This window comes from Taeniopygia guttata, chromosome 2 (genome assembly GCF_048771995.1).
Source record: "Taeniopygia guttata chromosome 2, bTaeGut7.mat, whole genome shotgun sequence".
NCBI lineage: Eukaryota > Metazoa > Chordata > Aves > Passeriformes > Estrildidae > Taeniopygia > Taeniopygia guttata.
This window is the reverse complement of record NC_133026.1, coordinates 37,023,061-37,037,631: the sequence shown is the minus strand read 5'-3', so window position 1 is coordinate 37,037,631 and position 14,571 is coordinate 37,023,061. Positions and strand designations below refer to the sequence as shown.

Here is a 14,571-nt window from a genome sequence, read left to right as displayed (position 1 = left end):
GTCACAGACAGGGCCAGCAAGGGCACCCAGCAGAGTACTGACAATAGGAGCTGTTCCTTCTCTGTACCCCATCACCAGAGTCCTGCAAGAGAGAAAGAGGAGCTGACAGCAGGCCACAGCTTGCCTTCTCCTCTCCCAAATGGTGCTCATCCCCCTTGCCGCATAGCACCTGCAAGAGAGAGGCTGGTGAGCCCCCGAAAAAGCAAAGGTTTTTAGAGGAGACAAGGCTTTGCTATAGCACAGCAACCTCTGCAGGTAGAGCAGTACAGGAGAAGGCTTTCACCCTCAAAAACATCATCTGGAGCTGCATCAGAGGGGAGGGAAAAAAAAAAAAAAAAAAAAAGCACCAACCAGGGAAGAAAAAAACAATTCAAACACACACACACTCTTCCCTAACAGCCCACGAAAAATTCACCCACTTCACAACCAGCTTCCATTTATTAGCAAGCCTTAGTAACATTAAAATATGGGGGTGCAAAGAGGAATTATCACTGGGAAAGCTTCAAACCATATCACTCTGTCCACAGTTAGTGCTGCAAAGTTCAAGTACAGCAGCTGCTCTTTAACCTTATTGGCACCGGTCCAATATCGCACTGTCCCATGCATGAACCAAAGCTGAAGTGTAGGTGCCTGCACATGTGGAAACAGCTAAGACATTGCAATGTGTGGTTTCTGCAATTTGCCCTCCCATGGCAGCATTGCGCCATGCCCTCAGCATGCAGCTAAATCTCCTCGCACCACCAGCCAGGACAACACAGCTATGGTGCAATGATGCTTCGTCTCGTTTGTTAGTTTGGCCTTTCACTTAACATCTGCCAAGGTAGGAGAACAGAGAAAATAAGATGCACATTTTTACAAACAGCTACTCTCAAAGATGAAAGCATTACTAGAGTCTCTGACATCAGCACTGCCAATCTAAGTATGTCAGCCCCGCTGTGCATCCAGAAATTGGCTTGACAGCAGCAGCGCAGGCAGCGGCCCGTGCTCTGAGCACAGGCGACAATGCCCGCGGTCAGCGCTCAAAAGGCCGGAGCGACAGCTCTGACCGAGCTCCCTCCGTCTACAATAAACAGGCGAGTCCTGCTTCTCCCAGCAAGAAGAAAATCGCAGGTGGACAGAAAGCGCTTGTGATGGGAAACCAGGAGCAGCACTCCTGAACGCGAGCGCCGGGCAGACACGGAGCAGAGAGCCCCGCTGGGGCAGGGTACAGGTGGACAGGGGACCCCGCCGCCCACTCGGACACCACACACCGGACATCGGCCCGGCGCTACGTGACCGCAGGGAACACAACTTCCACAAGCGCGGAGGCCGCGCCCCTTCGCTCCTCTGACACAGCTGCTGGCAACAGTGGCAGCTCCGGCTCGGAGCAGCGGCTTCAGCGGCATCAACAGCTCCGGGCTGCGAGACCGCCGCCAGGGCCGAGCCGGAGCAGCTCTCGCCCGGGGCCGGGGCCGCGACCCCTCTGGGCGGAGCAGAGGGGTGCCCCGTTCCCCGCCCGGGATGTTTACGCGGGGAGCGCTGCAGCAGCGCTGCTAACCCAGCGCCCACCGCCGGCACCGGGAGCCGCCCCGCCCGCCGCCGCCTCCCGCGGAGGGACTGACGGAGCGGCGGCGCCGGGACGGGCAGCTCCCCGGCGGGAGGGAGGGAGGCGGCGCTGCCCGCGCGGTCCCCTATTCGGTGCGCGCGGGTTTGATTTTTGCGGCCACCGGCCGGAAAGCTCCGGCGGGAGCGGGATCCACCGGCACCGCCGTAGCCACCGCTTCCTCGGGCAGAGCCGGGCGGCAGCCGGGCCGCCCCCGCGCCCGGCAGGGCACGGCCCTTCCCCACCACCTCCCTCCCTTCCTCCCTCCCCTCCTCCCTCCCCTCCCGTCAATCCCCACCCTCCGTGGGCGGGGGGGCTTCCGCGGCCGCCCGGCCCGGTACCTTGCAGGCGGAGTAGACGCCCAGCTTCTCCAGCTTCTTGGCCCGCGGCGCGGCGCGCAGCTGCGCCTTTTTCCCCGCGGTGCGCGCCGAGCCGGGCCCCCCGGGATTCTCGGCGGCGCTGCGGACCGGCCCCCCGGCGGCCACCCCCGCGGCGGCCGGGGAGCCCTGCTGCGGCCCGCCGCCGCCCGCCGCCCCGGCCCCGCCGCCGCCAGGCTCCGCCATGCCCGCGGCGCGGCGGCAGCCGCCCGCCCGTCCGTCCGGCCAGCCGGCGCGGCGCGGCGCGCCCGGCCTTAGACCCTCCCCTTCACCGCTCCGCCACCGCCGCCGGCCGCTCCCCAGGGGCGGGAGGAGGGACCCGCCGCTCCGCGGGCGGCTCCTGCCCCGCCGGCGGGGGTGGGGGGCCGGCACCCGCCTCCCGCCGCTGCGCACCGCAAGGGCGCGCCCGCCGCCCGCCTCCCTGCGCGGGGGCTGCGCGGGGCGGGCGGCGCCCCCGCGGGAAGGGCGGCGGCGGCACTCGCTATGGAGCCGGCCCGGCCCTCCGGGAGGCTGCGCGGAAAGTTACCCTAAAAAGAGGCGGCATCGCTGGTGGTGTCAAACGGTCCCGAACCCCAGTGAGCCCGCGGTGCTGCCGCAGCCGCTGTGGCCCCTCGGAGTGCCGCTACTTTGTTTGGCTTAACCATTGCCTTCCCACACCGTGTACTCTGCGGCCACCTTTGAAGCGTTCAGTCTTTTTTCCCAAGATGATTTATAATTGAATGTAAAAGTGCGGGTCAGTTTGAAATTCCGACTAATTCAAAAACTCTGCTCAGTTTCTCGTGTCCTGGTTCTGGGGCTTGGTGGTTTTTTTTTTTGTGTCCAGAAACAAGTGTTGAGAGCAGGTCCGTTTATACCTTAAAGGGGTTATCCTTTAATTGAAAGTTAAATTAAGGAAATGGCCCTGCTCCAGAGAGCGCACTCCATGCACAGCAGCAAGTGCAGCGGGTGTGAGGCGGTTCTGCCCCGTTGCACATATGTAAAACCGTGGTTGAGCCGTGAGAAACCACAAATGGCAATTCCGTACTACGGCACCACGGTTTAAAGGGCTGGAATTGAGGCTGGGCGTTTGCGTGGGATTTACGGTTCTTTGATGTGTGAAGCTAAACTATCAAAGAAGCAGTATGAGTTTGGAGGGAAGTCCCAGAGCACAGAGAGCTCTTGCAGGCACGGGGCCTTGGCAGCTTGCATGGGGAAAGCAAAAATATCTCTAGGTTTATGCGAAGCAGAATTTGCTTCGAAGGGAAGGGTGGGTGACAAAACCCTGCGGTGTCCTTCTTCCCTCCGCAGCTCCTGGGGGTATTTTCAAGAATAGCGTTATACAGCGAATTGGCATATTCATGAAATGATAGGAAACCAGAATGGAATAAAATGAGGGATTTAATGAAACAAGGGGATCTGTTGGTTTGCCCTATTTACTTATTTATATTTTTATTTTGCTGAGGTTTTAAAATCGACAGGGTGCTGGTGGGGGTCAGACCTGTTCCCCGGATTCCGCCGCGGGCTCGCCGGAGCCGGGGTACCCCGGGGAGTCCGCGGCAGAGGCCGGGGCTGGCTCCGCGCTTCCCAGCAGCTGTGACAGCGACCCGTAAGATGGCTGCTGCCATCCCCGCCGCTTTAAGACGGACTGGTTAAGGTGGAGGAGCCGCTGCCCTTGGCGGTAGCAGCCTCAAGATTAATAAGAAATTAAACGTGATACAAAAATCCAATTTCTCTGGAATTTAGGTGAGAATTATATTCGTCTATTATTTTTAAATGTTTGTTGTAAGTGTCCGAATCCCGTTTTAAAATAGCAAATAGCCGCTGTATGTTAGCAGCCCCTAAGAAGCTCTTTGCTTGCATTTTCTTTATGCCGGTTAGGTTTCTGCTTTTCGGACTTGAAAATGAAACTGTTCTTGCTTCGTTTCGCTTTCAGCTTTCCCACGATTTCTCCTCGGCAGAGCAAGTGTTAAAAGCAAGGAGCCCATCTGGAACAACACGCTGGCTACAATGGACCACTTAATAACCCCGCCTGAACATAGGCTCCTAGTTTTCCTGGGAGCTGATGTACCTTTATATCCCCCTGTATGTTTTTTCCTTTTTTTTTTTCCCAGATCACCAGGTTCTCCTTTAACCAGGTAGATAATGATATTTAACCTAGCATTAAGTGTGCACACTTGCATGCAATGAATTACAGTTTTTATACTGAAAATACTTTTACTGCTTTCACACTCCACTGATGTGCATTGAGGCCACTCGGGGGGCATTTATGTCTGAAGCTGCACAGGTGAATGCTCACAGGATCACAGCCTAGGTGAACAACCTTATTCTTTAGGAACCTTAAAAACCTGTAAACTTATTAATTCCATTAAAGTCAAATCAAAGATGAAAGTTGTCAGGAAGCAAATAATTTTACTGCAGTTCCTTCTTGAACCCTCAAGAGATGTCTGCCTTACAATACCGTGTCTATTTTTTCCCATTATACCATGATGCTCACCAGATAACCAGAAATTTAAGTCTACCAGCTTGTGGCTACAGATACAGTTACTATAGTAACATTTATAAACATTAATTTCACTACACTTGCAGAACTGTTACCTTCTAGAAGCTGCTTAGAAAGAAACCACTACAAGCATTTCTCTTTCTTTTTAACATTAAGCCTGATCATTGCTCACATTCTAACTTTGTGCAAATATGCTGTTAAAAACAAAAATTTAAAAAAGCTTTATTTTATCTTAAATTGCTCTAGTGAAAATAATATTACATTCAAAAATTTAGCAAGCCTAAGGAGAGAAAAGACAAACATAAACCAAACCCCCTATGCTTTGACATACGGGTGGATACATGTCATTGTTGCATATATCCAAGCTTTTTTTCTTCTGTTGGCTGAATGCACAAGTACAGTACATACTAATTTTCTAATTATAATGCATGCATAAATCTGAGCACCATGTAACCCCTCTGCTGCTTGGCTTTCATCATTAAACATGAATATATATAATTAGATTCAAACTCACACTATTGTCTGAAAAACCCTCACCACATTTTTCAGTTTCTGTCCTTTGGGGCATGTCAGTGGGTTTCCACAAGCTGAGCTGACTCTGAAACCCGAGTTGAGGAAGCACAGGCAGGAGCAGATGATCCTGCCTGTGCTGCTCAGCTCACAAGCTCAGGTGAGTAGCCAGGTGACTTCAGGAATGCTGCTCATCTGCATCAAATTCGGGAAGCCGGGAGCTAGGTGAGACACAAGTGCCAGCTCATGTGGGTTTGAGGTCTCACTCAGGCTGCTGATAGCCCCGAGGAGATGCCTCTTCAGAGCCCATGCTCCCAGCAGATCAGACATGCATTTAACATTTGTTGCTCCTGCATGAATTCACCGTGAACACCTGACAGGCTTAGAGCCTGTGTGTTACTATTGTTCCAAGGAGGCAAAGGAGGCAGCTGCATTCCTGAGTCACAAAAGAAGAAATCACAATACAGTTTAGGGTGTGCCGGACTCCTGGTTATTACCAAGTTGTCATCTAGGGCTTTTGGGGCCTATCTTGCTCCCATAAATTAAAGAATGACTCAGTTAATAGCAGCCTAATGCTGAAAGCTACTGCTCTGAAAGGGACCACCCAGCCTGCAGCTGAGCTCTGGGAGTCTACCCCTAGCCCTCATCCCTGTCTCACAGCCCAGTCAGATCCAGCATGCCCAACCCAGCCTTGTCTCCCTCCTTTTGTTCAAGTGAGATTTTCTTCCAGCGCTCACACCTGTTTTTATTCTTGCCATTCAATTCCAATAGGAAAATCGTAGCTCTTGCTCTTCTAGGCAACTTCTCTGACTATGAAGTCCTATTGCGTCCTTTCATTAGTGCATTCCTTGTGGGTGAAGTGGCCTCCCTCCTGGCCACCATGCATTCAGGAGTGCTATCAATAATTTATGAATCACTGGAAGTATTAACAATACAAAAGTTTTGCTCATTAGGCTGTCTTGTCTCTAGCGTCTCATCAGCTTCACAAGGTGCTTACATGTGACTCTAACAACACAGACCTTCCTATCAGGTTTTTGCTTTGGTAGGAAACTTCACAGCCCAATTACCTGGTTTCTAAAGGCAAAATGCAGAAAAATAAATGGAGAAAATGTCATTGCAACACTCATGGCTGCTCCAGTCACACAAATTTCTTGTTAGTGATGGACCACTTAGCAGTTTTTATATACTTCTTACCCAGAGGATGCTCTTCTTGACTGCAGTCAGACTTTTGACTTAACCTAAACCAGGTGAGAAAACTAAAGTCTGGAGTCACTCCTGCCTTTGTACAATTTGAGCTGTGTATGAGAAGTCCAGAAGATGTTTGTTGAAGTTATTGTTGTTATTATCAGCAGTAACTGCATAGGCTTACACTGTATTATTTTGTGGTAGTGAGAGCTCTGGATTTCTTCCTGCAAACATGGGATGTACTATGTATATTTCCCTTACCTTCTCTTTGATTCTCCACAATTCTTTTGTTTATTCCTTTCTCTAATGTATTTTTCTGTTCTTTCTATTCCTTAATTCGTTGCAGAGATCCCTGCAAACCTCTTTGACTCCACTTGGTGTATTTTGACTGCTTGTGCCATGTAGGACAGGTCATTTGGTGCTGGAAGCCTGAAATACCCCTAGGAGACTGGCACAGGCGCTGCTGGCAGGGATGGGAGAGAAAGGCCTCCTTTCTCCATCCTGCACACAAGGTGCAAGTGCCAGCCAGCACCCTTGATACAACACTGACATAGATATGATTTCTGTAAGATGAAGTTACAGTGGCCTAAGCACATCTGATTGTGCAAACCCAGTCATGGGCCTTCCACATATCTGTGTGGGGGACCACCTGGAAATCCTAGATTTTCCAGGAACTAGAGGCACAACTGCAGGCACCACTGCTAAACCACTCAGCCAAGCAGCAGAAACTAAACAGGCTAAAAACTTCCATTTGGACCAGCTCTAATAGTGCTGTGTACAGCTGAAAAAAAGCAGAGGAACCCCAGGAGTACAGCACCAACCCCAGATGGGGCTTTGTGGGGTAAGGGAGGCAGGATGTCACCAGGAGTGCAGGAGGCGCAGTTACGTTATCACCACCCATCTTCTACCTTCTGCCACAGCTTTCTTTGTGGGCCCCCAAACTCTCACATCCCTCACCTCCTGTGCCAAGGCCGGCAGGCTCGTCGTCCCCACTCGATGTTTCCCAGCCTCTGCCCCACGCAGGCCCTTGGGGGACAGCAAACTGCTACTTCTGCCTCACCGAGACTGACCCAAGGAAGAGCTGCAAAATATCTGGAGCGTAGAAAGAGCTGGTTTGCCATGGTTTCACTACTCCCATTTCCCATTTTGAAGCTTTCTCCCAGCTGAGGAGCTGCACCTCTGCACAAGTGGACAGTATCACAAATTATAACTCTCTCCCAAGAAGACCTAATGATAGGGACTCTTATTTTATAGGGTGGCACAAAACCAGAGGGCCTGGAATCCTGAGATTCTAGTTTTGGACAACACTTTAAAAGATAAATAAGGAGACTAATTATCTTAATTTATTCCATAATTATTTTAATTATCAATCACTTCCTTCTTTCTTACCTATTATCAGGTTTACAGGTGGGAGTACAGGATTCCGAGTCCTGAATGTAGGCTCTGCCCCTGGCATCCTCCTGTGACTCACCAGGTTTGTCTTTATTTCTTCCCACACCTTTCATAACTAGACTTTCTTGAAGCTGCATCACTGCTTCTGGGGATGCAGTAAGTAGGCTGTATATGTACACCTAAGTTGACTCACCTGGGAGAAGATGTCTTGCTCCTTCTGTATCATTCCCTCTGTATGGTTTTAGAGAATGAGAGGGCCAGCTCGGATTAAAAAAAAATATGGAAGGTATAGGACATGGCTCCTGGGTTAATAAACGAGTTTGTTTTTTCAGGTAAAGACTATTTCAGAGGTCTTATATGAGTTTAAGGAAGGCTTGGTAAGGGTTTTCACATAAGATATATGCTCTTTGCTGCTTTGGCCAAAGATGACCATGTGAACCTGGGACCCGCTAAGGCAGCACCCACCCAGCAGAGGCTGGCTCTGACTGTGCTGTGGGACATGAGTTGCACAGCACAGTCACACTGCACCAGGCAAATGCTAATGCCTCACTGGCCATCCAGGGCGGCTCCTTGACAGATGCTGGTGGCATCAGGCACCCTGAAGCTCAGGCACAGACAGTCCTGGCCGTGCTGAGAGTCTCTGTCATGGTTGCTGTATGTGGGCGTGGTGCATTCACAGTTTTCCAGAGGAGGTGCTGCTGCTGGAACTGTGCTGAACGTGTGGAGGCAATGAAGCCATGTCCTGGTGTCACAGGTACATGGGAAAGAGAGGACTGAGAGGGAAGCACTGACTGAGGCATGAGCAATAAGTAAATCAGGGAAGCAGAAAAAGACAGGTAAGGAAGCTGGTACTCATTCAGCAAGAATTTGTAGTAAGGTCTGTTTATATGTACTAGTTGATAATATAACTATTATAATATATTATGTTAATAATATAACTATTATAATAGATATATATTATGATAATATAACTATTATAAACAGGTTGATAACCTGTTTATAATAACTAGTTGATAATATATTGATGAGAAATTCAGGGAGACCATGACCTCCATTTTACATCATACAGTCCTCTGCCTCTTCCCATCACCCACAGGCAGGCAGGCAGGCATCTTTCCAGAGCTGGTTTCAGCATCAATAACAGTCACCATTTTCTAAGACCACAAGTATGTAGCAAATAATAAAATCCCCAAATCTAACAGAGGAAGAAGTTCAGGCCTGGAGATTGTGCAAGCTAAGTTCTGACTGTGTCAAAGGGAAATGAGAAAGAAGCACTCTCTGGGTGGAGATAGGAAGGACAAGTGTCAAAGGGAGATAACTGCACATGGCACTTGTCTGTTTGGATAAAAATCAGATCCTCCACCCTCAAAGCTCAGAAACATCTTCCATCTTTGGTAATTAAAAAATTATGATTGTAGTGCCAAACTGCAGAAACAGAAAATAATCTTGCCTTACCGTATTAACAGCAAGCAGCTCCAAGTGCCACAGAAAGAAAGGGTTTCCAGAAAGATGAGATTTACTGAGACAATGGTATCGTCTGCCATATGAGCCTCATGCTCTCTCTGCCTCATTCTGGTCCTTTTAGACAGGCCAGTGTATGGCAGACTAAGCACTGACCCGGAGGTTCTTTGTTATGACATACACAGTAAATACAGTTTTTTTGCCCTTGAAAACATGTATAATCTCAAACAGTGGTTCACTCCCCATTCTTCTACACCTAATTTCTTTTTATCTGCTTCTATTTTCATCTCAGAACATTAAACTGTGTTGGGTTTTGGCTCCCTAAATAGGCACAGGGAAACTGCAGTGAGCTAGAAAACTGAATTTTATCTTTCACTGTGAGGCTGGCAGTACTTTAGCTTGGTGTGTTGTGCTGACAGTATCTCACTGTTATCCTTTAACCTGACAGCAAAAAACCTCCCAGTATATATTTGTTCCTGATGAGAGAAATGCAAGGAGAGGACATACAGACTAATCTTTTTACTTCATAAGAACTCAGCAAAGCAAATGTTTATCTTTTTTTTTTTTTAATTTTTTATTTTTACAAGGTTTTTTGCTATTAACATAAGCAATTTATGCATAGCATAAAAAATTAACATCAGGGCTGCCCTTTTAATAATTATAAGCAAAGTTATTGCAACTGAAGAGTTACAGCCTATCTTGCTACATTAATTATTATGTGTATTATCCTGGTTATTTACATATTGTAATTAACTGGGACTGTTTTGGTGCTTTGAAAATGTGATTTGTTAGCACTTACAGCCCCTTATGGAGATACAAACCCATGTAAAATGTATGTGAGTGTTAAGAATTCAGTGTCCTGAGATCAAACTAAAATTTTGCTGAAAGTTTCCAATTTCCTGTCTCTAATCCAAGGGGCTTTTATATACACTAAATATAAAATGGGTTAATTTTAAAAGACTTACAAAAAATAGCTTACCAGGCGTTTTGTATACATTAGTCCTAATTTTTCTCAGGCCTGAATGCATCATTGTAATGAAAGCACTGAAAAGTTTTGTGCCGTCTCTCAGTCTCAAATTAAAATCATGCAGAAAAAAGGAAAAGGGATCTGCACAAGTGGTTTTAGCCATGTACCTCCTTACCTTTCCCTGCTAAAGTGGTGCAGCATTTTCAGAAGAGTCTGATGTTCACCTCTTGTATAGAGACAGACTTTCCTATAAACTGGTCCTACAGCAGATTGAGAGTTGTAGCCAGCTGCAAGCCATCTCTGAAAGGATAAGCTATACTAAACTGTCATAAGGGGTTTTTAAGTGGCTCTGCTTAATATCACCCTTGGCAGAAGATATGTTGTAATTGATCTACCTCAGCTGATCAGAGGCACTTGATTCATTAAGATGTATTAGGATTAATTTGAGCTGGAGGAGGTTAGGGCTTTGACTTTAATGATATTTTATCTAACTGCCATGACAGAAAAGAGGCATACATTGAAACACAAACTGCAGAAATCCTTATAATACACAAGTGATGGAGAGAAGTAGTGTGACCAAAAGAAATGTACTTTCTAGTTGAAATCCTGGAAGAGAAAACAGGTGCAAAATAGTTTATTCAGGTGTGGCTGTATGGAATGCAAAGAGAGAGCCCCAGTAAAGGAATGATGAAAAGTAAAGTAGGATGAAATTCCCAAAGGCTGGTTTTGTAATGTGGCTGTGAGGTATTACTGCTTCTAAACTTTGCCCTGGTGATGAATTATCAGTGGTTAACAAAGACTAACTGAAACAGAAATGTCATAACAGAGAATACAACAGCATATGCATTTTTGTCTGATTTTTCTCATCCATAAATGCTAGATACTAAAAAAAAAACCATAATCAACTTGAATATAAACACTGTGTTTTCATACTTAGTAGATATATGAAGTATAGGCTGGCAAGCTTAGCTTCTCACATGGTGTCAGGATTTTGTGTTATGGTGTCTGTGCATGTGTGTCACGTGGCAGTTTAGGGGGAGAGGATGTTATGCAAGCAGCAGTTCATACTGAATTTTTCCAAGCCTGAAGCAGAATCACTTGAGAAAAAATTCTAGGTAAAATGGCTCAGCTGTTTCTGAGAATAGGATTTGGAAAATATGTTTTGAACGTGTTAAGCCAAAAGTCTTTTTTTTTTCTAGAAAAGCTCCAAGATGGTCAGGTTTTAAACTACCACTTGGCAATTTGGCTGAAATGGCATCAGCAGTGCTTATTTTGTCATTCTTGTCAATTTGCCCAAATCAGAGCAAGTAACAGTATTTAGAAAGCAGCATCAGTTTGCCCATGCCAGGTAGAGACATGCCAGTGTGCAGGTAGTGAATTCAGACAGGTCCCTCTGCGCCACCGGGGCTCTGTCAGGAAGTGCCTTGCTTGGGGGCTCTACAGCTCTGACTCTTGGCTTTGCAGCACCAGGTGCCAGGCCAGGGAACAGCACTGGGGATGCACAGTGAGGTGAGAGAGACTGAGCTCATGGGGGAGACTGGAGCAAGGAGCTGGAGTGGAAAAATTGGAGGTACATGGGGACAGGGGGAAAATAAAAGCTCTGCCTGGAGGACAGGCAGATGTGCTGATTAGAGTCAGGTCCTTGCAGTACCTAAATTCTACATTGCTAAATTCTCTGAGACACATAGGCAGAAGATTAATTCCTCACTTGAATTCCTTGTGGATAATCCCATTCCCACACCATTTTGTGATCTTGCCAATATCAACAATCCTGGTACTTCTAAGAAAGTAAATAATTCTTTAATAAAAACATTACTGATTTGCTAAGATAAAAATTCCACATGGAAGAGAGACATGGAAGACAGGTTTATTGTGCTGGACAACCATGAAAGTAGGTCAGATACATGCTTTCTGGAGATTCTTGATGGCTGTCACAGTGTCACAGCTACTGAAACAAAAGCTTCCACTTTTATTGTTTAAACAGCTTTCTCACACAGATTCCTTCCACAAAAATAAAAATGACAAAGAGCAAATTCTATATTTTTTTTGCCAGACTAATCAAGGCTGATTACTGGGAAAAAGAGAAGAACCAGGCAATGAGGAGACCAACAAGACCAGTCTATTATGAAAGTGTATGCTCAGTCCTTTTGGAGAATGCAGATTTTTACAGCTGATAAAGAATGTAAGGAATGAGGTTTCCAAAGTTCACTGGAATGGAAGGTGTTGCTGGGCTAATGCACGTTGCTATTATGGGTAAGTATATTCCACACCAGGATTTTTTTCCTTAATCCAATTAAGTTAAAAAAAAAAAAAAAAAACAACCACAAAAGTAAGCATAAATTAATCTATAGATTTGTTGGCAGTTGGTATCTAGAGATAAAAAGCAGCAATTCCTTTAGCTTGACAATGTGAAGGAGACATGATAAATTCCCTCACAACTGAAACTGCTATTGGACAATTCAAACCATGACAAGTATTCAGCTTATTAGATAAGTAGCCTGAGCACAATATTTGAATTAAAGCATTTACTTCAATTTATTAATATAATAGAGTTATGAAGCATTCCATAATACACTAGTGACCTCTGTAAGAATAGTATGATTGCTTTTTTTAAATCAAGAGGTGTAAAGTGTCATCACTTTATGACAGGCTTCTGATTTTTTATCTGATGAAGTCCTTGTGTCAATGAACCATGCTTAAGATATTCTTTAAATTAATTTGTTTCATTGGACTAAGTGCCACCACATTTTGCTACCAGCAAAGTGAAAACATGATTTGAATAATCTGAATTATTACTTTCTGGAATAGGAATCTATTGTATTTTACTCTTATGAAAGAACTATTCAGATCTGTTTCCTTATGAAGTAGAACCTCGCTTTTCTTTAGTACAGAATCAGTTAATTTATTACAATGAGAAACAATGATACATTCCTAATGCTTCTTCACTCACCCCTGTTACAAGGGACACTAGAAAAAGCTCTTGCAGACTAGCAACTCTAGTCATTATATCTTCCCACCTGGTGATTTTTGTTACAGTTAAGCCCTCTCTGTACATCAACCAGCTGTACATCAACATTACAATCAAGATACTTGCTTTCCCACAAAGGGGTGCACAAGCAGAGTTACATAAAAAAAGCTGGTGTGTGAAGAGTTGTGCCTGCAGTTACATTCTCTTCCAGCCTCTGCTTGAAGTACATGCCCAGCACTACACCACTTCTCTGTCACTCTCCCTGGCGCTAGTAAGGAGTGGACTGACACTGCAGCTGACACCAGAAGCACTCTTTTTCTTCCTGTGATGTGTGCATTCACACATCTTGTAAAAGACTTCTTCATATTTCTCCATATGAAATTTGACCAAAATTAATGAAGAGTCAAAGATATTAGAAAAAGGGATGAACATTTGTGAGACTTCCTTTATGGTCGAGACAAAAAAAAAAGTTCTATATTTGAAAAAAGCAATTCCAGATATTAAAAAAATACAACAACTTGCACTCATCTGCCAGCCTGAGAAACACTGTAAACTAACTTTATCATGCACTGACACTGATCTAGGTAACTGTGGTGTATCCCACCACCTCCATTCTTCAATGCTGCTGTTACAGCTGTTCTTTACCTCAAATAAGCTTTCTGTAGCTATGTGACCTTTACTGGTATGGGTATCAAAACAGGTAGTTCAGCAGTAGCCCATCTATTCTTTCAGGAAATGCAGTCACACCTTTACTGGAATACAGCATTAACTCACAAAAAGGCTGCAATGTTTTCAGAGGCATTAGTGCGATAGAAACACACTTTATTCCAAAGAGACTGATGAAGGCAAGAACTGAGGCTGGGTGAATTCTTTACCAAATTGCTTCTGGGTCTTGTTACCTGCCTCCAGCCATTCCTTACAGAGAGGGTTTCATGCTGGCTGCAATTAAGGGTACCATAAATTCAAGCTCTGCTAACAAGTTAAGGTTTGAAGTTCATCAGAGGTACTTTAAACTTTTTATGATTAAAATGCACATTTCTGAACCACTGCTAAAATACACATTTATTTAATCTAATACAATTAATTTTCCACCAAATGTACCACATCAAAGAAAAAAATTCACACAACATGAGCCTTGATTTTTCCCCAAGGAGCGTGTTCTTACAGAAGTATAGACATGTTTCTTCAGCTCCAGATAAGCAACAAAAGAGGATGGTCAGATACAAGGAGCAGGAGGTGGTGACATGGGCCATCTTCTTAATTTAGTCCTATATTGATAGGTCAGCTAAGTTTTGTTGATTCTTTTGCCCTGTATCTGGTCTGCAGACAAGAAAGACTTGCATCCAAAGGGGACAAGATTTTACTCTTTCTTGCAGATTTTTTTCCACGTGGGTTATTATTATGGCCTTGGTTAAGCATACAGCTGGTGGTCCTGCACCAAGGGTTCAAAGGGTATTTTACACATTCTTCTAGCTCTCCATGGAAATCAGAAGAAGGAGTGTGAAACAAGCACAAAGAAACATACAGAGCACAACTTAAGGCATCTAAAAGTTATAATTAAAAAGGTATGTTCTTCAGTTTGGTATTTTGAATCCCTTTGTGGTTTAAGACAGAAGAAATCTGCCTTCACAGACTACACTTAGCTGTCTC

The 14,571-nt window shown here is 45.6% G+C and overlaps 2 protein-coding genes across 4 annotated transcripts in view; one reads left to right on the top strand and one right to left on the bottom strand.

Moving 5' to 3' along the window:
* The window catches only part of KAT2B (lysine acetyltransferase 2B), a 40,734-nt gene extending 38,390 nt beyond the window's left edge, over nucleotides 1-2,344 (bottom strand). Inside the window, exon 1 of one of the 3 annotated variants that reach the window (XM_030264968.4) lies at nucleotides 1,924-2,344. In XM_030264968.4, coding sequence (XP_030120828.1) covers nucleotides 1,924-2,145 — 222 coding nt within the window. In that variant the 5' untranslated portion in view covers nucleotides 2,146-2,344. The remainder of the gene's footprint in view (nucleotides 1-1,923) is intronic. The other 2 variants (XM_030264969.3, XM_030264967.2) reach the window with 2 other exon arrangements.
* A 4,644-nt stretch (nucleotides 2,345-6,988) lies between these two features.
* On the top strand, nucleotides 6,989-12,915 carry PP2D1 (protein phosphatase 2C like domain containing 1). The gene is given in 6 exon segments (XM_041713962.2): nucleotides 6,989-7,232; nucleotides 7,980-8,279; nucleotides 11,602-11,908; nucleotides 11,910-12,070; nucleotides 12,073-12,119; nucleotides 12,121-12,915. Coding segments are annotated over 6 exon segments (1,149 nt in total). The 3' UTR covers nucleotides 12,211-12,915.
* Nucleotides 12,916-14,571: the final 1,656 nt, after the last annotated feature.